At 45.7% G+C, this 23,604-nt stretch overlaps 1 protein-coding gene across 6 annotated transcripts in view; it reads left to right on the top strand.

Annotated features, from left to right (window-relative positions):
• Positions 1-21,983, top strand: part of NADK (NAD kinase) — a 48,516-nt gene extending 26,533 nt beyond the window's left edge. For 5 of the 6 annotated variants that reach the window (XM_081201589.1, XM_081201588.1, XM_081201587.1 and 2 more), the window contains 9 exons: positions 7,648-7,777; positions 9,765-9,873; positions 10,930-11,015; positions 14,828-14,930; positions 16,453-16,607; positions 18,531-18,630; positions 19,267-19,424; positions 20,050-20,132; positions 21,447-21,983. In XM_081201589.1, coding sequence (XP_081057715.1) covers positions 7,648-7,777; positions 9,765-9,873; positions 10,930-11,015; positions 14,828-14,930; positions 16,453-16,607; positions 18,531-18,630; positions 19,267-19,424; positions 20,050-20,132; positions 21,447-21,597 — 1,075 coding nt within the window. In that variant the 3' untranslated portion in view covers positions 21,598-21,983. Of the gene's footprint in view, positions 1-661; positions 1,513-7,647; positions 7,778-9,764; positions 9,874-10,929; positions 11,016-14,827; positions 14,931-16,452; positions 16,608-18,530; positions 18,631-19,266; positions 19,425-20,049; positions 20,133-21,446 lie in introns of those variants that run through there. The other variant, XM_081201592.1, reaches the window with a different exon arrangement.
• The last annotated feature ends 1,621 nt before the right edge of the window (positions 21,984-23,604 follow it).

Consider the following 23,604-nt stretch of genomic DNA (forward strand, 5'->3'; position numbering starts at 1 on the left):
TTCTTTAAAATGAAAAGCTGTAGAAATGAAATTAATAATAATAATAATTAATTGCAAAAAACAGCACCCAGACATTCCACTGTGGCGACCGTAACCTAGGTTTAATTTGCCATTTTGCGATTAAATTAGATATCTGAGATTCTAACACTGCTAGAAGGTCCCAGTTTCAATCCCCAGCATCCCCAGGTAGGGCTGGGGGGAATACCTGGAACCCCGAAGAGCTGCTGCCAGCCAGTGTAGGCAATACTGAGAGAGACGTTCCAATAGCCTGACTTTGTATAAGGCAGCTTCCTGTGGCTCCTCTCTCTTGCCCACCTGCCAATTTTAGCACACAAGGGAGTGAAGGGAAGAGGTTTGCTGACTGGCAGGTGAGTGGACAAATAACCTGTCTCGTGTAGATGAGACCTAACAAATCACCTGCTCCCTGTTTATCACATCCCTGAAGAGAGTATCTTGCAAGCACACTCCTCTTCTGTTGCACCCCGTGAGGATTCAGTCTGCCTCCTACGGCTTGGGAGCCAAAGGGTTAAGGGATGATTGCCACTTACTCAACTTTGGACTTACATCATGCATTTTTATCACCAGATTCTGGCAGCTGAGCAGCCGCTGCTGCTGCTCCTCCCTCTGGGGCGAGCAGGGATATAATGACAGCATGTGTTGAGATTAGTCCAGCCCAGAGGCTTTCCAAGAGGCACTTAGAGCTCTTTAATTGCCCAGACAGACAGCAGATCGTAACCCCAGCAGTCTAGAATAGCCTTCAAGCTAGGGAGCCGCTTTGCCAGGCAAGAAGGGAGAAGGCAGCTGAGCTTTTAAAATTCTACCGGGAGATCTTCATCCTTCTTCAAAACTTGACTTTTTTTTTTTAATACATGTAGCTTCAAAAAAAAATTTTATTCCCCACCCCCTGCACACACACACACACACACACACACAATTTGAAAGCTGTGCTCTCTCTCTCTCCTGTTGCCTTTTAATAAGAGGAATTTAACAAAATCCAAGATTAAACTTGCAGTGGCTTCCCAAGTGTTGCATGAAGGCACACTAAGCCGTCTGGTGTTGATTAAACCTCTTTTGTGGGGTTTTCTTTCTCCCCCCTTTTTTTTGGTAAGCTGTTGTTTTGCAGACTGACCTAGCGGAAAAAAATTGAACATTTAACAAATACGCTAAGTTTTTGCTGCTCCTTTTTCTAATCTGGTATTTTTCGGGATCCTTTGATTTAAGCAACTTTTAGCCTCCTTTTTATGGGGAACTGCTTCTTTATGAAATGGCAAGGCTGGTTTGGTTTGGTTTCATTTCTTTTTGACCAAAGCAATCTGAAAACAGAGGCTATCTGAACTTGGCGGGCGTGATGTTTTTTGCAAGGTAGTAGTTCAGCTCCAAAAGATTATTTCAAGGCTTCTTTTTCTGCTGTTGAGTCTTGCTGTGGGTTTCTCTCTGACTTGTGCAAAGAAAAGCAATGAAGATATTTCAGCGTATTAACGATCGCTCCTTTGGAAGCTCCGCTTGGAAGTGGTGAGTAGACCGGGGGGGAAAGAGGTTTTATCCACCTTTCATGTTATGAGCCAAACCTTTGGTTAGTTTCAATGGTGGCTTGGATTTCTTTAAGTGGGGCATGGAGCTATGTCCAGTGCTATTCAGAGTAGACCCAATGAATGGACTTGGGTCCATTCATTTCAGTTAACTTAAGTAAGGTTTCATTGGATGCAACCCATAGTCGCCGCAGAGCTGATACGTAGCTCTACAAACTGATCCAGATAGGTTGAGCAGATTGTGTTGAAATCCTTTATGCTTTTCCTGGTCCCCCAGGTATGAGGAAGGGGTGGTTTTCTCGTCTGAAACCCGCTTTACGGCAGCAATGCAAGTTCCTGGCATGGCAAACTGAACTCTGCCGTGGGAATCTCCCTTTCCTTAGGGCATTCTTGTTCTCACCCCGGCCAATAAAAAATCAGCCACCAAAGGACTCCTTCCTTCAGTTTCTTCCACTTTTTTGTACACAATAGTTTTATTTTTAGATGTCTTCATGTGCATTCCCTCCACCCACCCAACCCTTCATCAGGGCTATTCTGCGGTCTGCCTGGCATTCTGCATTTTGCGCAAGAGTGGGGTATCCAGCAACGTGGGGAAGAAACTGTGTAGAGAATAAAAGAATAACATCAACTCGTTCCACATTCTGGATTCAAGACAGAGTTGGCTGGGGTTGTGGTAGTGGTGGGAATTTGCCCCTTTTGTATCCTTAGCTCTTCCTCTGGGGAAGGGTGGGCTAACAGTTGCCCCTCCAGTTGATGATGATGATGAAGAGCAGCACTGGGTAGCTCAGTTGGTTAGAGCTTCGTGCTGATTACTCCAAGGTTGCAGGGTCAATCCCTGTATGGAACAGCTGAATATTCCTGCACTGCAGGGAGTTGGACTCGATGATCCTCAGAGACCCTTCTAGCTCTACATTTCTATGATTCTAAGAAGATGGTGATAACCATTTATTATCGGCTCTTCATGCTGAGGTCTCAGGGCAGATCACAACAATTAAAACACAACATCCATATCGAAACACAATATTGGACTGCAGCACCCATCATTCCTGACCATAAGGCATACTGGCTGGGTCTGATGCGGAGGCTGGGAGTCCAATGTTATCTAGAAGCCTACAGGGTTCCCATCCCCTGAGCTCGGAGCTTAAGAGCGGCAGTCTCACAGCAAACCTTGTGTCACGGTGAGGTTAAAACAGTCTGCCTAAGGCCACCTAAGGTAAGGGTTTTTGCAGGGCGAGAGCTGGTGGCGGATAGGAATCCACCCAGTTTTTCTGCACAGAAGGCCAAGGACGTCTGGCTTCTGTGACGGTGCAGGGTTGCCTAGGTTGACTCCCGCTGTGCTCGGTCTCCGAGGTTGGAGACAGGAGTTGTTTCTGAATATCAGTTGCTGGAAACCACAAGAGGGGAGAGAAGTCTTGTCCTCGGGTGCGACTTGCGGGTTTCCAACAATGGGCATCTGGTTAGCCACTGTCAGAATAGGATGCATGGGCCATTGGCATGAGCCGGCAGAATATTCTTACATTATGTTCCTATTATTTTTTAACAGCGTTGCTCTTCTCAGAACAAATAAGAGTTTCTTATAATTAACTATTAACCACAAATTTAGATACTTCTGCAAAATCAAAGTAGTGTAACAGTGGTTTTTGACAGGAACAATACCGGAATCGAAGCAAGTTCCTATACATTTCACCAATGTTCAGTAATGTCTCTAGAAATCTACATGATTCACTGAACCACTACTTCCCGGAGGCTTTCCTCTTGCAACAGCAGGGTCAGCTGGCAGTTTTGGGTTTTGTTTTTATTTTTTAAAGGAAATGAAGCTGGAAATTAAGTAATAAAGACCATGTTCAGGGACCAATATACAACCAGTACAGGGATACGTGAGTGGACTTGTATGTATAAATTATGACGTTCAAGTCAGTTCTTGAGGTTCTTGGGTAAAGATGTCTGCGTATGCTGACCAGAGCTTTAAATATATGTCCTTCCACCCAAGTTTGTGATAAAATACTACTTATTATTGATTATAAAATCTTCCCACCCTTCCTCCGAGGAGCTCCCCTGTTTTTATTTTCACAGCATCTAGTGAGGTTGGTTAAGGGGAGAGATAGTGACTGGCCCACAATCATCTAGTAGGCTTTGAGATTGGCTGGGGATTTTGAACCCATGTCTCTAGCTCGCTAATACTCAAGAGAAATGCCAACTGATTGGAGGGCACCCCAGTCAACTGTAGAGAGCCCCCCTCTCCTGACATATTCTGGATTAGGGAGGTGGCTCTCCAGCAAGACGGAAGATCAAGACTCTTTGGCTTAAACCCTACACTAATCTGGTGCTCTCTAGATGTGTTGGACTCCAACTCCCACCAGCCCCAGTTAGCATGGCCAATGGATAGGGACAATGGAAGGTGAAGTCCAAAATTTCTGGAGAGAACCATTGGCTGCCCCTGCTCTCAACTTAATGGATTGGATGGCTTTCCCCAGTGCCTCCGTTGCAAGCTTTTGTGGTCAAGACGTTTCCCCACCACTGTATGGTCTTGGAATTCTCACCCTCTGAAAGCTGGTGGGGAGAATATTAGGGTCTTTGAGATCTAGAAATGGGATAGTGCAGGGACTCCAACTCCCATCAGCCCCAGCTGGAGTTTCCAGCGCTCAAGGATGATGGGAGCTGTAGTCTAGCAATGTCTGAAAGGCCAAAGGGCTCCGTCCTTGAACTAGGCCATCACTTGCCTTTCCTGCCCCCAGCTACTGCCGTCACAGCTCTGCCTTCTTTTAAAGCAGAGATAAGGAACCTGTCACCCCCTGGATGTTACTGGACTCCAACCTCCATGAGCTCTGTCCATCGTGGGATGTTGGAAATCATGATCGGGCAACGTCCGGAGGGTCACAGCTTTCCGCATTCTTGGAATACTGTGTGTGGAGGCAAGTTCTGACTTCCTCCAGTCTCTTTGGAAGGTGTTGTGGATAAAATGCAATCAAAAATTGCATGATCAGAACAGCAGGACTGGAGGAAGACCTTATTTGCTTGAATAAGGAAATAACATTGGAGGCGCATATTATAGTGTGTGGGGGGAGAGATATACACACCAAGTATGTATCAGAGGATCACCAAAGCATGTGCCATCAGGACACAACATCATTAAAGCTAAAAGTCAGGTCATTCGTTATACAGATCTAGAAATCCCCCACGTTACTTTCTCATGCATGCACTCTTGGGTTGAGGCAACAGGCTAAAATGTTTTAAAATGTTTTAAACGGTTCTAATTTTGGTTCCTCTGTTTTGTTTTTGTCGGGTTGTTGTTGGTTAAATGTTCAATTGAGGTTGGCAGTTATTTTAATTTGGGTATAACTGTAAGCTGTTTATTATTGTTGTTATTATTGATTTCTATTGATTTATTGGGTTGTTTGTTGCTCATATAGGATATTTTGGGGGGTTTTAATGTTTGATGCTTTGTTGTGTTTTTTATATATGCTATAAGCCACCCTGAATGGCTGGGGAAACCCAGCAAGATGGGCAGGATATGAATTAAAAGAATATTATTATATTATTATGGCACTCTTGCAAATTGCATATGGTGCTGGAGTGGTGCAGGAGAAACCCAAGCAGCTGTTTAAGAGCTGTCATATCCTTCTGGCTGCCAGTGACGCACCTTGAAATCCTAAGAATTGACTCCCTTCCCACCAAGCATGACCGAGATACCTTGACAGCACCTCTGGAATTGCATGATGCACCTACCTGTGGTGGCAAGCTTTGCCCAGCTCATTAAAGATGGGGAAAGATGGGTGCGAGGAGGAGATTAGGGAACACAAAGTCCAGAACAGCATTGGGACATCGGTTGATCTGAAGGTAGTTCAGATAGTTTGGCTGAGCTTAACTCCTTAAGCTTTGCTTGTTGAAGGAGCGCTTACTCTGATCCAACCAAGCAGGTCAGCATTTTGCCTGGGACAAGTAATGCCCCCCCCCTTTTCTACAGCTTATTGCACACCAGGCAGCTCAGGTTGTCGAGTGACACGTTGGCATTTGTGCAGAGGGGGCCTGCAGTGGTGTCTGCAAGATATAAGGGTACCAAGGCTAAGTGTAAGGTAAAGGTAAAGGGATCCCTGACCATTAGGTCCAGTTGCTGATGACTCTGGGTTTGCGGCGCTCATCTCGCTTTATTGGCCGAGGGAGCCAGCGTACAGCTTCCGGGTCATGTGGCCAGCATGACTAAGCTACTTCTGGCGAACCAGAGCAGTGCATGGAAACGGCGTTTACCTTCCCGCCGGAGCGGTACCTATTTATCTACTTGCACTTTGGCATGCTTTCGAATTGCTAGCTTGGCAGGAACAGGGACCGAGAAACAGGAGCTCACCCCGTTGCAGGGATTCGAACCACCAACCTTCTGATCGGCAAGTCCTAGGCTCTGTGGTTTAACCCACAGCGCCACCTGTGTCCCAACTAAGTGTAGTGCCTGCCAATTCCCTGTAATAATTATTAGCATTATATCTTATTAAATTTCTGTTCTGCGAGTTCTCCCCAAAGAAGCAAAGCAATGCAATTAAAAGCAAAAGCATCTTAAAAACACATCTGTGAAGCAGGCCTTGGGAGGTGGTGTTCTCATCTCAACCAGCACCCAGGTGTGGTGGTGAGGAGCAGCTTGAATCCTCTGCGTTGTGCAGAAGAATGTATAAACAGGCTTTTGAGCATCAGAAGTATGTTAACCCATGGTAGTACCTAAGCAAATAATATATTGGACCACAAGTTTTAATGTTTGCATCTGAGCAACCATAGCTTAATGATTTCTGGACAGCTTTCTTTTAGTGTCCAAGAATAAGAAATGAAAGGTGTGTTGTACCCAGGGAACGTCAGCCAAAAGGGTGGGGCGAGGAGAGAAAATACACATTGCGTTCTTCAGTACTTACAGAATAAGCTGCTCAATTGGACCATTAATCCATCTAGCTCAGTACTGCTTTCACATACTTGCACTTTCTCTGGGAGACCTACCTGGATAAGCCAGGAGCTGAACATACCTTCTGTATGCAAAGCAGATACACTATTACTGACCTACAGTCCTTTCCTTAAGACATAGGAACATAGAAGCTGCCTTCTACCGAGTCAGACCATTTGTTCATCCATTTGGTATTGTCTACATCAGTGTTTCCCAAATGTGGGTCTCCAGCTGTTTTTGGACTCCAACTCCCATCATCCCTAGCTAGCAGAACCAGTGGTCAGGGATGATGGGAATTGTAGTCCCAAAACAGCTGAAGACCAGCACACTGGTCTACCCTGACTGGCAGTGGCTCTGCAGGGCTTCTCAAAACCCTAGTGGGAAATTCCAGAGATTGAACCCAGGACTTTCTGCATACAAGGAAGATGCTCTACCATTTAGTTATGGCTGTTCCCTAACATTTCAAATAATATTTTAAAAATAATAATAATTGTCCAGTAGCACCATAGAGACCAACTAAGTTGCATTCACACGAAAGCTTATACCAAGAACAAACTTAGTTGGTCTCTAAGGTGCTATTGGACAGGTTTTTTATATCTTTTGACTGTGTCAGATCAACACAGCCACTTACCTGAATTTCAAATAATACTTAAATATGCCCTAATAGTTTTGAATTGCCTGTGCTACTACAAGGTCATTGGTCCAAGCAGTTTCTTTCTCTGCTTCTGCCTCTGAATCTTGAGCACAGAATTGAGGTATGAAGCCTTCTTCCCTTCCCAGAACGCAGCTCCCCAGGCTGAAGGTGTTTAAATGCTTCCCTTAAGTCCTCTGCACATAGAGAAAGCAGCCTGTCAGGAAGAAGGCTGTGCCAAACACTTCTTCAGCATCATGCTAAGGCTGCATGGGCGAGGGGCTTGTTTTCTTCTTGTAGATGATGAGGAGGAGTTGTGGCAGTGTTTTATCACATGCAACCAGGAATCAACAGGATGAATACCAGTTCCTGAGACTCGCAAGGGCTCTTCTTATGTTCTTACCATCTTCCACCTGCAACTGTAGCAGCACACTCTAGGAAAAGCTTGCTGTCTCTCAGTCGTGCCAAATGCAGAGCCAAGTTGGCCCGTCGTTTTCTCGTGAGGAGTGCTAACGTGATTTGTCTCAGGAACTTCAACCTGTTTCTTTCCTGGCTTTGTGTTTTTGCAGGCACATTCAGGACCCAGCAAGCCAGCGGTTGACATGGAACAAACCTCCGAAGAGTGTCCTTGTTATAAAAAAAATCCGGGACGCCAGTCTCCTGCAGCCCTTCAAAGACCTCTGCATCTATCTCACAGAGGTAGGCTGGACTTCTCTCCCTTAGTGAGCTCAAGCCAGGATCTCCAAAGAATTTTAGTGGGGTGGGCTTTTTAAAGTAGGGTGTTCTTACGGGCTACAGAGATGTGTCTTGAAGCATGCTGGCAGTGCTCAGGAAAGTTCATCCAGAGTCAGAGCTTCCACGACCTACATCTCAGGGGTGAGGAACCTGTGGCTCATGTTATTGAACCCCAGTCCCCATCAGCCTTGGCTGGCTTATGCCAGTGATCAGGGGAAGCTTAAACCATTTCTAAAACCCATAACAAACCAACCTTGGCTGCAAATAAATGCCAAGAAGAGTTTGAGGTGGCCGGCATGTGCCATTTCTATCTATCCAAGAGGATTTCACCGGCATGAACTGTTTGCTTGGGTTTGGGGTTGTCAAAAGACTGCCTCACACATAGGAGCTTTTTCAGAGTTTCAAACTAAGTCCAGCTGAAAATTTGTATTGCTGTGATCTCCTTGGCAGGGATCACTTTGCTCCTTCACGAAACTGCAGTTCCTATTGTCCCTTCAGGAGGAATCTCAGAGTGGTTAAACTGGTTTTGCCTTCGTGCTTTTGCCCATTCATGTCTTTCATCTGCTTTCAATGTTGTGGGAGAGCCTGGCAACCCTGATCTCCTCTTTCTCGTACTCAAATGGTCACTCTGTTGATGTGATTCCTCCTTACCTTTTGAAAGTTACTGCACCTATTTTATTACTCACAGATAAAAAAATATAAGGCAGCTCTCTGTGTTAAAAGGGAACAGCCATAGCTCAGTGGTAGAGCAGCACATGGTTTTGCTTGTTGCACAAGGTCCCATGTGCAGTCTAGGAAGGGTTGGGGTAAACTCTGTGTGAAGCCTGGGAGAGTCACTGCCAGTTACTCTATTTTATTACTACATTTCCATCTGGCCTTTCTGCCTAGGAGCTCAAACTGGCCTACACACTTATATATGAAAAATATTTGAAAGATGATTAGCAGCAGCTACAAAGAAATGAGAGCACACGTAACTCTTCCATGTCTGGATAGGCTTGCCTAAACAAAAATGTTTTAAGCAGGCTCTGAAAAGAATACAATGAAGGTGTCTGCCTGGTGTCAATAGGCAAGGAGTTCCTAAGTGTAGGTAGAGTAGTTTTTATCTGAGATTATAAGGTGCTTTGTAGGTGTCAGGGGCTGGTCTGTATTGGAAGACTGGGGAATGCAATTGCAGGAAGAGCAGCTCCTAACAGAAGAGGAGGGGGAATATTCACCCCCCCCTTCCAGCGCTTCTAGAAGCAGAGAGACAGGCAGACACAGCTATGAGATAGTAGCTAAGCAACCAGAAGGGAGGGAGCGGCTGGGCGATACATCAATTGAGAGTGGAGGGGGACCCCTCCCTCTCCCCAAACTTGGAGGTCCAAGCATGTCAGAGAACAAAGGAGACGCAGAGGAAGAGGGACTTCTCTTTGGAGTAGGCAACTGATATCCTTGCGGAGGGTTGCCTGTTTGTGCTTGTAACATAATGCTGAAATAAAAGGACTATAAATCTACCAAATGCTCATTAATTCTTATCAGTGAGCCAGCAGAAGGGAGAGGGGAACTCCCGTACTTGACAGTTGGAAAATTTCCTCAAAAAGTGGGGTATGTTTTTTTAAAAATAAATACATATTAATGCCACTTGTTTCAAGAGGTCATGCTTCTATTTTTCACTCAGTGTTAAGATACCGTATTTTTTGCTCTATAAGACTCACTTTTTCCCTCCTAAAAAGTAAGGGGAAATGTGTGTGCGTCTTATGAAGCGAATGCAGGCTGCACAACTATCCCAGAAGCCAGAACAGGAAGAGGGGTCGCTGCTTTCGCTGTGCAGCAATCCCTCTTGCTGTTCTGGCTTCTGAGATTCAGAATATTTGTTTTCTTGTTTTCCTCCTCCAAAAACTAGGTGCGTCTTATGGAGCAAAAAATATGGTAGTTTTAATTACATTGGTATCTTTTCCTCCCCACCCTTCAGGTGAACAACATGATTGTCTACGTAGAAAAGAAAGTGTTGGAAGACCCAGCCATCATGAACGATGATAGTTTTGGACCAGTGAAGAAGAAATTTTGCACTTTCAGTGAAGGTAAATATATATATAGTGAGAGAGGTTGCGTTTTGCATGTAACGGGAGCTAGAGATGCAGCAGAAATTTGGTTTGGTTTGCATTTTAATATACAAACTACCTAGTGTACAATTCCTGGAAAAATCTATGAACCGAAACACAGCTATCTGTGTCAAAAATCCACTCTTCTCCGAATTTTGTGATCAGTTCTCCAGTCAAATTATGTAGAACAAGCATGCCTGTATCAGGCAAAGGTGTGCATAAACTGTATATATTAGTGAAAAGTGGTTTGGTTTTTTTGCTTAATAAACCACACTGCACACAGACCACATGCCAGAGCATGCACAGCTTAGCCTCTGCCATTTTGCCCCTTTCCTTGAGTAAGCTTTCTTGGGTTGCTAGCATAGCGCTGCCTCCAAGCCCAGGGGTCCTGGTTTGTTTCCTCCTAACAAGGCACAGTCAGTGCATCAGCAACAAGCCATGGTTTAAGCTCCACTAGCGATCATGGTTTGTTAGGGCAGAACAACCCAGAATCCTGCATTTGGCTGCAATGCTAAGCCATTGCCTTCTTTGATTCTTTACCTGCTTGTGCAGGTAGAGCGAAGCCAGAGCACAGGAGCACAGAAAGCTTCATTATACCAAGTCCAGCCATTGGTCCATCTAGCTCAGTGTTGTCAACACTGGCTGGCAGCAGCTCTCCAGGATTTCAGACAGAATACATTCCCAGCCCAGCCTGGAGTTACCATAGTTTGAACCTGGGACCTTCTGCATGCAAAGCTATGCCTCTGAGCTATCACCCTTCCATGACCTATAGCAATTGAGCTGGGTTCACAGTATGGTTTATGAAGCTTGTAACTTTGACTTACTGCAACATGCAAATTCAGGCACCGTGTCTGTTTCCTTAAAGAAGGAAGGCAAGAGCAGTCAAGTAAGAGCCAGAATGTGCAGGTAAATGGGCTAAAGGAGGCTCAAGCGAAAAGCCACAATCTGTTTATACCGCTGTATTTCTGCCCTTTTAAACAGATAGGACTGGAATTTTTAAAAATTCTGTGTTTTCAAACTCCTTTTCTTTCTTAGACTATGATGATATTTCCAATCAGATAGACTTTATAATCTGCCTGGGAGGAGACGGGACCTTGCTTTATGCCTCTTCACTCTTCCCGGTGAGTTTATCTTTACTATCCTTCCCTTGCCTGCAACCTCTCGCTTATGAAGTCCACATGGGATGCTTCATGATGGTTGCATGTTCTTCCACAGGCCCTTAACACTAACCTTTGACTCTTCCCCACTCAGTATTCACTCATGTACCTCCCTTTCTGCCCTGCCCATTTATAAGGGCTTGGTGTGACTGTAGTTAAATATAAGTTGCTGCTTTTAAGCATGTCCTATTATTATTATTATTATTATTATTATTAAAAAGAGGGTGGGAGGACTAGAGCTGGGCCATATCTGGTTGTCAACATTGCGATATATCACCAGCTGAACATCACGATATATTGATATATCACAATGTCTGAAATAAGGATGGAACTATGTAGAGGTGAACAGTAGGGCTGGGCAATATCTGGCTTTCAGTATTGTGATACAGTGGTGCCTCGCAAGACGAAATTAATTCGCTCCGCAAGTTTTTTCTTCTTGCGAGTTTTTCGTCTTGCGAAGCACGGTTTCCCATAGGAATGCATTGAAAATCAATCAATGCGTTCCTATGGAGACCGTCCGGGGACAGAGGGGAAGCGCCTTCCCCTCTGTCCCCGGACCTGTTTTAAAGCAAGGGAAGGGGCAGCGGGGAGAATCGCTTCTCCCCGTTGCCGCCCCTTGGTTCAAAAGGGGTCCGGGGAGAGAGGGGAAGGCACGCCTTCCCCTCTGTCCCCTCTTTTGAAGCAAGGGGCGGAGGGGAGAAGATCGCTTCTCCCCGTTGCCGCCCCTTGGTTCAAAAGGGGTTCGGGCGCGCCTTCCCCTCTGTCCCCGGAGATTGCGGGGCTGGCAACGGGGAGAAGCGATCTTCTCCCCGCTGCCCCTTGCTTCAAAAGAGGTCCGGGGACAGCGGGGAAGACGCGCTGCGCTTCCCCGCTATCCCCGGAGCTTGCGGGGCAAGCTTTGTTTTGCGAAGCAAGCCCATAGGGAAATGCGTCTTGCGAAGCGGCTAAGAAAACGAAAAACTCCTTCGTCTAGCGAGTTTTTCGTCTTCCGAGGTGTTCGTCTTGCGGGGCACCACTGTATATCCCCAGCTAAACACTGTGATATACCAGTACATCATGATGTCTGAAATAAGGATGGAGCTATGTAGATGCATTGGCTGGCTTCACGGTTTTTCTTGCATTGTGTTTTTTTGCATAGCACACGCACACATATAGCATGATTTGCGATACGTGGTCAGGCCAAAAATTATGAAACTGCTATCACGATATGGACTTCAAACTGGTTTTTGGATGATATATTGACATATCGCCCAGCCCTAGGGAGAGCCCTGTGCAGAATTTAATACACGCAGGCTTGTTGACAGCCTGTTGTTGAGTATAGACTGCCCAAGATCCCCCCCACCTTTGTTTCCCTCCTTTCCCCCAGAACTCGGACTCACAAATATTAAAACCAGCACAGATAAAACACAGATAGCTAAGAGCGTATAAAAGATAATAATTTTAAAGTGATTAAACTCGGAATAGAATTAAAACGAGGTGAAAATAAATCTATTAAAATGCAGATTGTTTTTTAAACAGCACGGCACTATTAAAACCCCTTTCCTTAAAAGCTGCCACTTCCCCAAAGCCTCCTGGAATAAAACAGCCTCCACCTGTCAGTGGAAGGACAAAGAGGGAGCCACTGTGGCCTGTCTAGGGAATTCCAGAGTCTGGGGCAGCCATGGGGCAGCTCCTGTGTCCCACCCAAAAGTGCCTGCGAGGGTGGCAGGACTGAGAAAAAGGCTGCCACCACAGCTATACAGTGAAGCTCCACCAACTTTGGTTTCCCTTTTAGTCCCAAGAGTCACCCAACCTTTGTAGGTCCATTTGGATTTTTGAGTGAGAGCTGTGCCCTCGCCGATCACTTCCCTTCCCACCCCACCAAGGGAGAGGCAGAAAGAGAGAGATAAAAGGCAGAGTTTGCTTCTCCAAGGCATCTGTGCAAAACTCTGATCCGGTAGAATTAATCTAAGCCTCGATGAAGCCCAAAGAGCTGGAAGAGGAAACCAGAAAGTGCCACTTTCCAAACTTCCTTCTTCAGTAATATGTACTTTCCGAGGGAGAAGAAGGTCATGCCATTGCTACCACATGACCAAGAGGGTAGAAAGGGGAAATCACCAAAGGAAAGTTTGAAAGATTATTGGAGGTTAGATACTCAGGAACAGATTTTAGATGAAGATTGGGAAAGAATCTTTCGACAACCACCCTTTGTTGCAACCTCTAGGATAATCCAGGAACAGGCTTTGAAGCTGGTACAAAAATGGTATTATACACCAGTAAGGTTATATCTGAAGCTCAACATCAAAAAAACGAAGATCATGGCCACTGGGCCCATCACCTCCTGGCAAATAGAAGGGGAAGAAATGGAGGCAGTGAGAGATTTTACTTTCTTGGGCTCCATGATTACTGCAGATGGTGACAGCAGTCACGAAATTAAAAGACACCTGCTCCTTGGGAGAAAGGCGATGGCAAACCTGGACAGCGTCTTAAAAAGCAGAGACATCACCTTGCCAACAAAGGTCCGTATAGTTAAAGCCATGGTCTTCCCAGCAGTGATGTATGGAAGTGAGAGCTGGACCATAAAGAAGGCTGATCGCCGAAGAATTGATTCTTTTGAATTATGGTGCTGGAGGAGACTCTTGAGAGTCCCATGGACTACAAGAAGATCAAACGTATCCATTCTTAAGGAAATCAGCCCTGAGTGCTCACTGGAAGGACAGATCGTGAAGCTGAGGCTCCAATACTTTGGCCACCTCATGAGAAGAGAAGACTCCCTGGAAAAGCCCCTGATGTTGGGAAAGATAGAGGGCACAAGGAAAAGGGGACGACAGAGGACGAGATGGTTGGACATTGTTCTCGAAGCTACAAACATGAGTCTGGCCAAACTGCGGGAGGCAGTGGAAGACAGGAGTGCCTGGCGTGCTCTGGTCCATGGGGTCACGAAGAGTCAGACACTACTAAACGACTAAACAACAACAAGGTTATATCATATTACAAAATCTGGAAGTAAGAATTGCTGGAGGAAATGTGGAGTGATGGGAACGTACAGTCATATGTGGTGGGATTGTCCGTTAGTTAATGAATTTTGGAAACAGATTGGTATAGAAATATCAGGAATTGTGGTAAGGAACATGGAAATAACTGAATTAATGGTTCTTATTACCCTGAGTAGTATCGAGTTAAAAACAAAAGGGGAATGCAAATGGGTAAAATTGATGGTAATTGCAGCCAGACAGGTTATAGCGAGTAATTGGCAAAATGCAGAAGAGCTAGGGGTGAACCGATGGAGGAAAAAACTGAATAATATTATAAATTTGGAATACCTAACTGTGAAGATACATAGAATGAAAGGGTTTAAGGTCAGTGAGAAAGAGGAGGATTGGTTTGAGAAGATATTGAATTATTTGAGTAGGTTTGAACAATTTAGGGCAATTAAAATGTTAAAAGTTTAATAAACCTGGTGGAAGGAGGAGTGTTAAGGTATATAGAAGTGTACATATAGTTAATTTGAATATGTTATTACTGAATATTATTGAACATGTATATTATTGAATATGCATATTATTGAATATTGTATACCCAATGTATCAGCCGTCTGGGAGTGGTTTCACTGTTTGTGTTTTGGTGGTTGGTAAAAATAAAATATATATTTTGGGCATCCACATTTTTGGCACGGAACTGTTAAAAGCGGAATGTGTTGAAACTGTTAAAAGCTTTGGCTCCTGAACACCAAGACCAAGGGCAGTTTGTGCTGCTTCTGAATGCTCTTCTCTCCCCCCCCCCCCTTTTCCCTCCAGGGTAGCGTACCTCCCGTGATGGCTTTCCACCTGGGTTCCCTGGGATTCCTTACCCCGTTCAATTTCGAGAACTTTCAGTCCCAAGTGACTCAGGTTATTGAAGGTAAGGGTTTGTGCTGAGCTGGTCACTTGCGCTGCTTATGCAGAAGTAATGCTGACAGCATTTTTATTAAAAACCCCACAAATCTATAGTTTAGAAACCTCTGCTGCTTTGTGGGATATCTTCGGGAGAAGAAAAGGCTCAGAAGTAAACACTATACAGATCAGCAGTTGAGTCCTAAGGCGGTTGGATGGTGCCTTGTAGGTCTCCTTCTGGCAACTCCTGCAGCCCAGCTGGTGCCAAACGTATTGCTCTGCTTTCCTTTGGACCACATCAGTGAGGCTGAGAGAGGGTTATTGTCATCTGCGCAGCCCAGGACCTCTATACACACTGCCTAGGCTTGCGCCCCCAGGGAGGTCACTTCAGTGCAGCAGTTTCTTCACCCCTAGAGGTGCACTGCATTGTCTTTTGAGCAGACGGGTGCCAACAAAGTTTATTAGGGTTGTTGCAATCAATCAGTACCTCCCTGATGAGATTGGGTACACTTGACAGCGCCAGGCTAGTGCTCCCAAATGCAGCCAATCCCTGCTGCAAACTCTTAAGACTAGGGATGTGGGAGGGAGTTAGCAGCTTTGCATGCAGAAGATCCCAGGTTTGATCCCTGGCATCTCCAGGTATGGCTAAGAAAGACCCTCACCTGAAATTCCAGAGTGTGGCGCTGTGGGTTAAACCACAGAGCCTAGGACTTGCCGATCAGAAGGTCGGCGGTTCGAATCCCCGTGACGGGGTGAGCTCCCATTACTCGGTCCTAGCTCCTGCCAACCTAGCAGTTCAAAAGCACGTCAAAGTGCAAGTAGATAAATAGGTACCGCTCCGGCGGGAAGGTAAACGGCGTTTCCGTGCGCTGCTCTGGTTTGCCAGAAGCGGCTTAGTCATGCTGGCCACATGACCCGGAAGCTGTACGCCGGCTCCCTCGGCCAATAAAGCGAGATGAGCGTCGCAACCCCAGAGTTGGTCACGACTGGACCTAATGGTCAGGGGTCTCTTTACCTTTATTTCTGGTATTAGTATAGACAAGAGGTGAGGAGCCTTTTTTCAGCCTGAGAGCTGCATTCTCTTCTGGGGAGGCCTGATGACATTGGTGGGCGGAGCCAGAGGCAAAAGTGGGTGGAGCAACGGATGCAAAATACCTTTGCATGATAGGCTTGTTTTGACATACCATCTCGCTCCCCTCTAGCCTCCTTTCCTGGCCTGGGGAGAGTCCCAAGGGCCAGATAGAGAGGCATGGAGGGCCATATTTGGCTCCTGAGCCTGAGGTTCCCCACCCCTGGTGTAGACAATACTGAGCTTGATGTCAGGGCTTGAACCTGGGGCCATCTGCAGCTTTCCCCTGGATTTTCTGGGCTTCACAGCCCTTTGGCCTTTATATGTTTATTGTAGCAAATATATTTTTATTATACAGATAAGTGTCTGGGGCTGGTAGGGACAATGATTACTGTATCTCCTAAATCGATCCCATGTTGGTAGGTCTTTTTATGTCCTTTTACTTAGAAAGGTGTGGTTTTTCACCCTCCACCCACCACAGGCAATGCAGCGCTTGTTCTCCGGAGCAGGCTCAGAGTGAAAGTGCTCAAGGAGCACAAGGAGAAGAAGGCAATGATTCAAAACGGGATCGAAGAGAATGGGCTGATTTCTCCGAGCCTAGAGAAGGAACTGTTCAAGCAAGCCACTCAATATCAGGTGCGTGCATTCGGGGGGTGAGGTTTGCTTTTCTTCTAGGAGCAGCAGCAGCAACAACAGCAATGAAGTTAATCTTAGTGAGTTACTGAATTTATATCCCGTCCCTTCCTCCCGAAGGAGCCCAGGGCGTCATACAGATCCACTGTTTAAAAACACGAAGCAAAAGCAATAGCATTCTAAAACAGTTAAGCGTTATAAGGGCAATGACGGTGAAAAACATTCCAAAAACAGTTACAGTCAGAAGCATTCTTCCATCCAGTGTTCTGGATCCGGGAATGGTATGCTTCAGCCACCCAATGCCTCACTGGAGGGGGAAGTTTTCCTCCTGAGAGTTAATAATGATGGAGACAGGCACGGCTCACTGCGGAGCTCATTCCACAACCAGGAGCCACCACCGAAAAGGCCCTGCGAAGGGTCACTGCCAACCAGGAAGCCCCTAATGGGACCACCAAGTCCTCACCACAATGATGGTGGTGGCAATATAATATTGATGATGATATTTATAATGGCTATTTAATAAAATATTTAATATATTAAACTTCTGAATCCCTTCCCGTGAAGCATCTTGAAGTGTCTGTGTAGATATAGAAAACCAGCATAACATAGTGGTTAGAGTGTTGGACTGTGAACTGGGAGATGAGAGTTCAAATCCCTGCTCAGTCATGAAGCTAACTGGGTGTGACCTCAGGGCCAGTTCACTGGGTCTCAGCATCTAACCTACTTCAGAGGGTTGTAGTAAGGATAAAATGGGGAGAAGGGCAACTTGAGCTCTTTGAAGGAAAAGTGGGATATAAATGTAAAAATAGATAAATGGGTCCGGGGCTTCTGGCCCTCAGGCTCACCAGACTTCCCTATTTGTCCCACAAGGCCACTTTGGGCAAGCCGTCAGGTGTGTGGCAGGTAAGGGCAGAGCTTCAAATGAATAATCAGGAGCTTAAAGTGAGCTGTCGATGGTTCTTTCCTTGAAAGAAGGTGTGTTTCCATCTTCCATCAGCTGATGGGCTGTGAGAGCACCTTTTGGGGGGAGGGTTTCCATTGAAACCATTGTTAAAGTGAAGGGGAGGAGTTCCATTTTAGCAGTGGTTTCCATGGGAACCGCTTCTCTTCTAGCATTGCTCTTTGAACATTGGAAAACTGGAAATGTATAGAGCAGTGTGGGGCTGTTTGAAAGCCCTTTTGCAAATATTCCCACACTGATCTTAGAACCATCAGTTTTCAGAGCAGTATAGGGCTGGTTGCTATTATTTATTTTTATATTTTTTTGTTATTTTTTTTAAAAAACCAAGCACTTTTGAAAGTGAAATGGGGGGGGGGGATAGTCCACCAGACTTTTTGGATTACAACTCCAAATGTCGCTGGCTGGCCCATTAAAAAACATTTAAGGCTTTCTTTCTGCATGCTAAAAATCGGTCATAAAATCATAAAGCCAGAGTCTTTTTTTAAAAAAAAAAAATTTTATTGATACAGCAAGAAGAAAGAAAAAAACACAAATACCAAATTACACACAGGAATAACCGGTCTTTAGTGTTAAGACCAATATATGTTTTATTGTTTGCTAAAAAAAATTATGTGTCTATGGTTAAAGCCAGAGTCTTATAAACCCTGTAGAAACACAACAGATTTTACTACTTCCACACAAACACAATACAGTAGATCTTAAAACAGAATGACTCTGGTTCAGAGTTCTAGTCAGCGCCATCAAATATTTAACCTCTTTCGAAACAAACAAACAAAAATGGTGTATCTGAAGAAGTGTGCATGCACACAAAAGCTCATACCAATAACAGACTTAGTTGGTCTCTAAGGTGCTACTGGAAGGAATTCCCCCCCCCCCCAACTACGGCAGACCAACACGGCTACCTACCTGTAACTTAACCTCTTTCGTAACTGTTCCGTTCCATCATCTGCATTTCCTGTCGGCAGGTCCTGAATGAAGTTGTGGTGGATCGGGGCCCTTCCTCATATCTTTCCAACGTGGACGTCTTTCTAGATGGGCACCTTATCACCACAGTCCAAGGAGATGGTAAGCACGTTTTCTGTTTGCCAGAAAGCAGAGCGGCCCCCCTGCCCCCTGCCTCCTTTGGGGGCTGGGGAGCATTTTCTTTGCATGCCTGGCATCTCGAGGTGGGACTGAAACCCCTCAGGAGCTGCTGCCAGTCAGTGTTGACAGTCCTGAGCTAGATGGAGTCCGTCTCGGGATAAGGGCACTTCCTATGCTAAGGCCCTTCCTGTACCCCTTAAGAGCATTCATAGCTGAGCTCTGTTTAGGTCCTTAAATGGTTTGCCCCCAAGCGGTTTACTGGACCGGCTGCACCCTTATGATTATCCTGCCTGCACTTTTAAGATATGCCTGCCCCTTGGTAGGTAAGGTGGGGTGCCAAGGTTCCCTTCCATTGCACCTGCATCAAATTCCTACATGGGAGGCTTCTCAGAAGGCCCCACGGCCTTGCAGGCACGACGTCCATTAGCTGGGTGGTTGAACTGCCTCTGCCCCACTCCCCAGCTCTCTTAATAGACTGTTGTTTTTAACTGCTTTGAATGGGTGAGTGTCCCAACAATATTGGTTGCACAGGCCTGTTGAAAGGGATGTTCCCAGTCCTAAGCCTATAAAGAACAGGCGAGGCTATAATTGCGACTTGCGCTTGCTCTTTCCGCTCAGGTGTCATCGTCTCCACACCCACAGGCAGCACGGCGTACGCAGCTGCTGCAGGCGCTTCAATGATCCACCCGAATGTCCCTGCCATCATGATCACCCCAATCTGCCCACACTCGCTCTCTTTCCGGCCCATCGTCGTTCCTGCTGGGGTGGAACTCAAGGTGAGTCCTTAATCAGTTTCCTTTCCCTCTCCAAATTCGGCTAGTCGCTGCGAGATCTCTGCCCCTCAGAATTGTCGCCTGAGCTTGCCCTTTTTTTTTTCCTTCTCCCTCCCAGTCATTTGTTCCTTTTGTGTTGTGTCTTAGACTGAAAAGCGGGAGGGATAAAAATGCCTAACGATTAGTGAATTAGAAAGCTTTCCCGCCCACCAAACAAACAAGCTTTAAGCTGCCTGTTATGTAACCAAACAAAACATCGGTATAAAATCCAGCTCTCTCTCACACCCGCCTTCCCTCCTGGCAGCCAGAGAGGTTATTGATTTCTTAAGCAATGTGCCAAAACATGTTTAAACCCTACTGAAAGGTCAGATTCTGCTGAAGCGGTTTGCTGCTTTGTTTGAAAGGCGGCATGGAAAAAACAGGTTGCCTAACCCTGGGCTCGGCCTTCTGCCTCCGCTGTTGGAGGTGCCAGTTGCTGGCAGTTGCTGTTCCACCCAGATTGTGCTGGCCGGCTTCTCATGGGCAATCTGGCTGGCCCCTGTGAGAACAGGCCTATTGGCCTGATGCAGCAGACAGCAAGCTAAAAAATTTAGATCTCAGAAGTCAATGTGCTTTCCCTTCTCCTCAGATCATGCTGTCTCCCGAAGCCAGGAATACAGCGTGGGTTTCCTTCGATGGGCGGAAGAGGCAGGAGATCTGCCACGGGGACAGGTGAGGATGCCCTTCTGAGTTCTCTGTGCCACTTGGTGCTCTCTGCTGAGGAAGAGCAGGAACGCCTGACTTGAGTCACGTCCACACCAGGCATTTAAAGCACTCTTATACCACTTTAGCAGTCGTGGAGAATCCTTGGAACTGGAGTTTGCTATGGTGCTGGGAACTGTAGCTCTGTGAAATCTTCACCCTTAATAAACTAAAGTTCTCAGGATTCTTTGGCGTAGGGGGGAAGCCCTGACTGTTAAAGTGCTGTGAGAATGCCTTAAACAGTGTGGATGTGACTTCAGCAAACATTCTCATTCTTCATTTCATTTCTATAGTACTTCATATTTTTTAAGGGGGGGGGGGGAATCTCAGAGCAGCTTACAATTCATTCAAGCATCCAATAGAGTAGTCCACTATGGAACATTACTGAAGAAAGTCAAATATAAAGTATACATTCAAAGCAACATCATTACCGGGAAACTAAGACAATATTTTAGATTCCTGTTAATGTTGTTTCTTTGAATATATACTTTATATTTCTCAAAGAAAACTTTACAAAAGGAGCTCAGCTACAAAATGCACATTTTAACACCCCAAAGTTAACAACAACAACAACAAGCCTTAAACATTTCAAAAGAAAACATTCTTAAAGAAAGACAACATCTGCTTTATCTAGAAAAGCTAGTACCCAACAGCCAATCCTGCTTTATTGCAGAGGTGGGGGAAAACTGTGGTCCCTCCCGATGTTGGACTCCCAACAATCCCAGCCAGCGTAGCCAGTGATTAGGGATGATGGGATCTGTAGTTGAACAATGTCTGGGGTAGGCACAACTTCCACCTGCTTTAGTGCAGTCAAATTGCCTTGAGAGCAGGCTTTCTTCTTAATACAGTGGTACCTCTGGTTGCGGACAAGATCCATTCTGGAGCTCTGGTAAGATCACCAGGTTTCCACAACCGGAGGGACTGCTTCTGCACATGCGCGCACGGCAAAACACTCCCGTGTTTGCCGCTTTCGCAACCCGAAGTTTACGTTACCCAAGGGTAACATAAGACAAGGTGCTACTGTACCTGCAAAGGCCGCGGGTGCCTGGCAGAATTATAAAGGCATTCTCTGACTAGGATGACTCTGACTTGTGTCCACTCACTTCAGTGGGTCTACTTTGAGCAGGGCTAGTGTTGGAATCAACCCTGTTGGCTTTAGGGTTGGTTTCCGTCATTCAGCCCCATTGAGGAAGCGATTCCCAAGTGGAAGAAATAAGCTTTTATCCTCCATTGAACCTGTCCTGAACTGAAGGCCAATCCCAATAACAATTCTGTCTCTTACAGCATCAGCATTACTACCTCCTGTTACCCCCTCCCTTCAATCTGTTTCCAAGACCCCGTAAGTGACTGGTTCGATAGCCTGGCCGAATGTTTGCACTGGAACGTCCGGAAAAAGCAGAACAACTTTGCTATAGACGAAGAAGAGGAGTTTTGAGTGTTGGCTCTAGCAGAGGATCATGGGAGGCCGAATCCCTTCTGTACAAAAACATGTTTTTAAGCCTGTAGCTCTGGGGAGTAGACCAATAAAATATAATATTATATAAATATATATATAATAACTTTTTTAAATACAGCGATGTACCTCATATCAGTCTGTTCTGCTGATGACCAGATATCATGTCGTCGTTTTTCTGTCTGTCGGGAGAGCTTGAGGTGAGAGAGAAACGAGCGGAGGTACTTTTCGTCGGGGCATGTAGAAATGTCCGATGTTTGTTCGTCAATGTGCAATGTGTTTTCCGCACAACGTGTTTCCTAGAAAGAAGGTTTTTTTGGTTTTGTTTTTTCAAAAGCCTTATTAAAAACGAATGATGTTTCCTTGGACTTTTGTTCCCGGTTATCGGCAAATCCCCAGATTCTCTTTATTGGCCACTGTGTGGGTCGGGCAAATGTTGGTTAATGGGGCGCTAAAACGTTTTCTCTTGCATTTTTCAAATCTTCAGTTCTGTGCACTTATTTCTGGCAAAGTGAAGAGGATCAGTCCGTACTTGATTGCTACTCTTCCCCCCCCCCCCGCCCCCACTTTTTTCTTTTCTTTTCTGGCTTACAAGAAATGTGGCTTCATGGCTGCTTAGAGCAGGGATTCCTACCCCCACCCCAGGATATTTTCCCACCATCTTTGTTTAAATGTGTTTGTAGGAACTTTATTACACCTCCCTGATGGTGATAAAAAAATAAGTAGGTCTTGTTGGGGGAGGGGGTTGGAAGGAGGGAGACAGGTTTTGAATTGCAGAAATTTGTCAAGATGAGTGTTCATAGATCAACTCTAGATGTGATCAGCAACATTAAGACAAAGGCGGCCTCTGTATGAAAGACAAAGTTGGGAATTGGTTGGACTGGGACATGCAGGCAGTTGTCACCTGTTGGGTGAGTAACAGGGAACGTCAGACGCCACCTTAAACCATTGCTGGGGAAATCACAAGGCCTGTTCGCCAAAAGCACTTGTGTACTTATGTGTACATACCTTTTAGTTTCAGCTGGGCTTGCACAGGAGATGTTACCTCTGAGCTGTGCAAAATCTGAAGGTTAAAACTTCACTGTCAAATGAGAAATGTATTGGGATTCTTTAAAAATGCAAAACAAAACCAGTACATTTTGGGATTTCCACGGTTTCCAGACAAGCAGCCATTTTTGCCCTGATGGTTGACTCTCGGAAAAGCCACCCAAACTTTTGGGTGTATCTTTTTTATGTGGCAGTGAGGGACTTCCATTTCCATGGGGTTTCCAGTTTGCTCAGCCACACACGGAGGCATCTCCTGAGTGATCTTCGCAAACACTGCTATGGTATAAGCAAGTCTGCAGGCCCAGCAACGTGTGTGTTTTCTGTGTCTTTAAAAACCCAACAAGGAGCAGTTGTCAAGCACCTATTAAATGACCCAGTCGGCAGAGATAGGCCAGGAGTCACAGCTGCCCTCAGGAAATGCAGGCTGGCTTGGCTGTTGCCTTTTTGGACCAGGTTAGCCAACGGAGTGTCTTCCAGACGTGAAGGACTCCCATCTCCCATCAGCCCCAGCCAGCGTGATCAGTAGCCAGGGATGAAGGGAGTTTGTGTCCTCAGCATTTGGAGGTCATGGCATTTGCTTACCCCTGCTTTGGGCCACTAAGCCTTGCTTGCAGCTGCTTGGGATGGAGCCCTGAGTGCCTCTAGGCTAGAATGATGCTGGAGTGGGCAGCTGTCATGTGAGAAATGTCCAGGCAGGGTATTAAGGGAGTTTCCAATCAGAAGACCAGGAGATGTTCCTGGCATATTTCCTCTTCTTGTGTGGCTTCAGCACACTCCGATGTTGTTTATTCATTTGAAGCTTTCTCATGGATGTACACTTCTAAATATATATTCCTGGCTTTTATGAAGATAGTTCAAAGGGGATGGTAAAATCTATTTATTTTCTATTTTTGGGCTTAGGCTTGGGTCTACCCCTTGCAATGGTACAAGGTGGTGGAATAG

This window comes from Podarcis bocagei, assembly GCF_964188305.1.
Source record: "Podarcis bocagei genome assembly, chromosome: 7".
Lineage (NCBI taxonomy): Eukaryota > Metazoa > Chordata > Lepidosauria > Squamata > Lacertidae > Podarcis > Podarcis bocagei.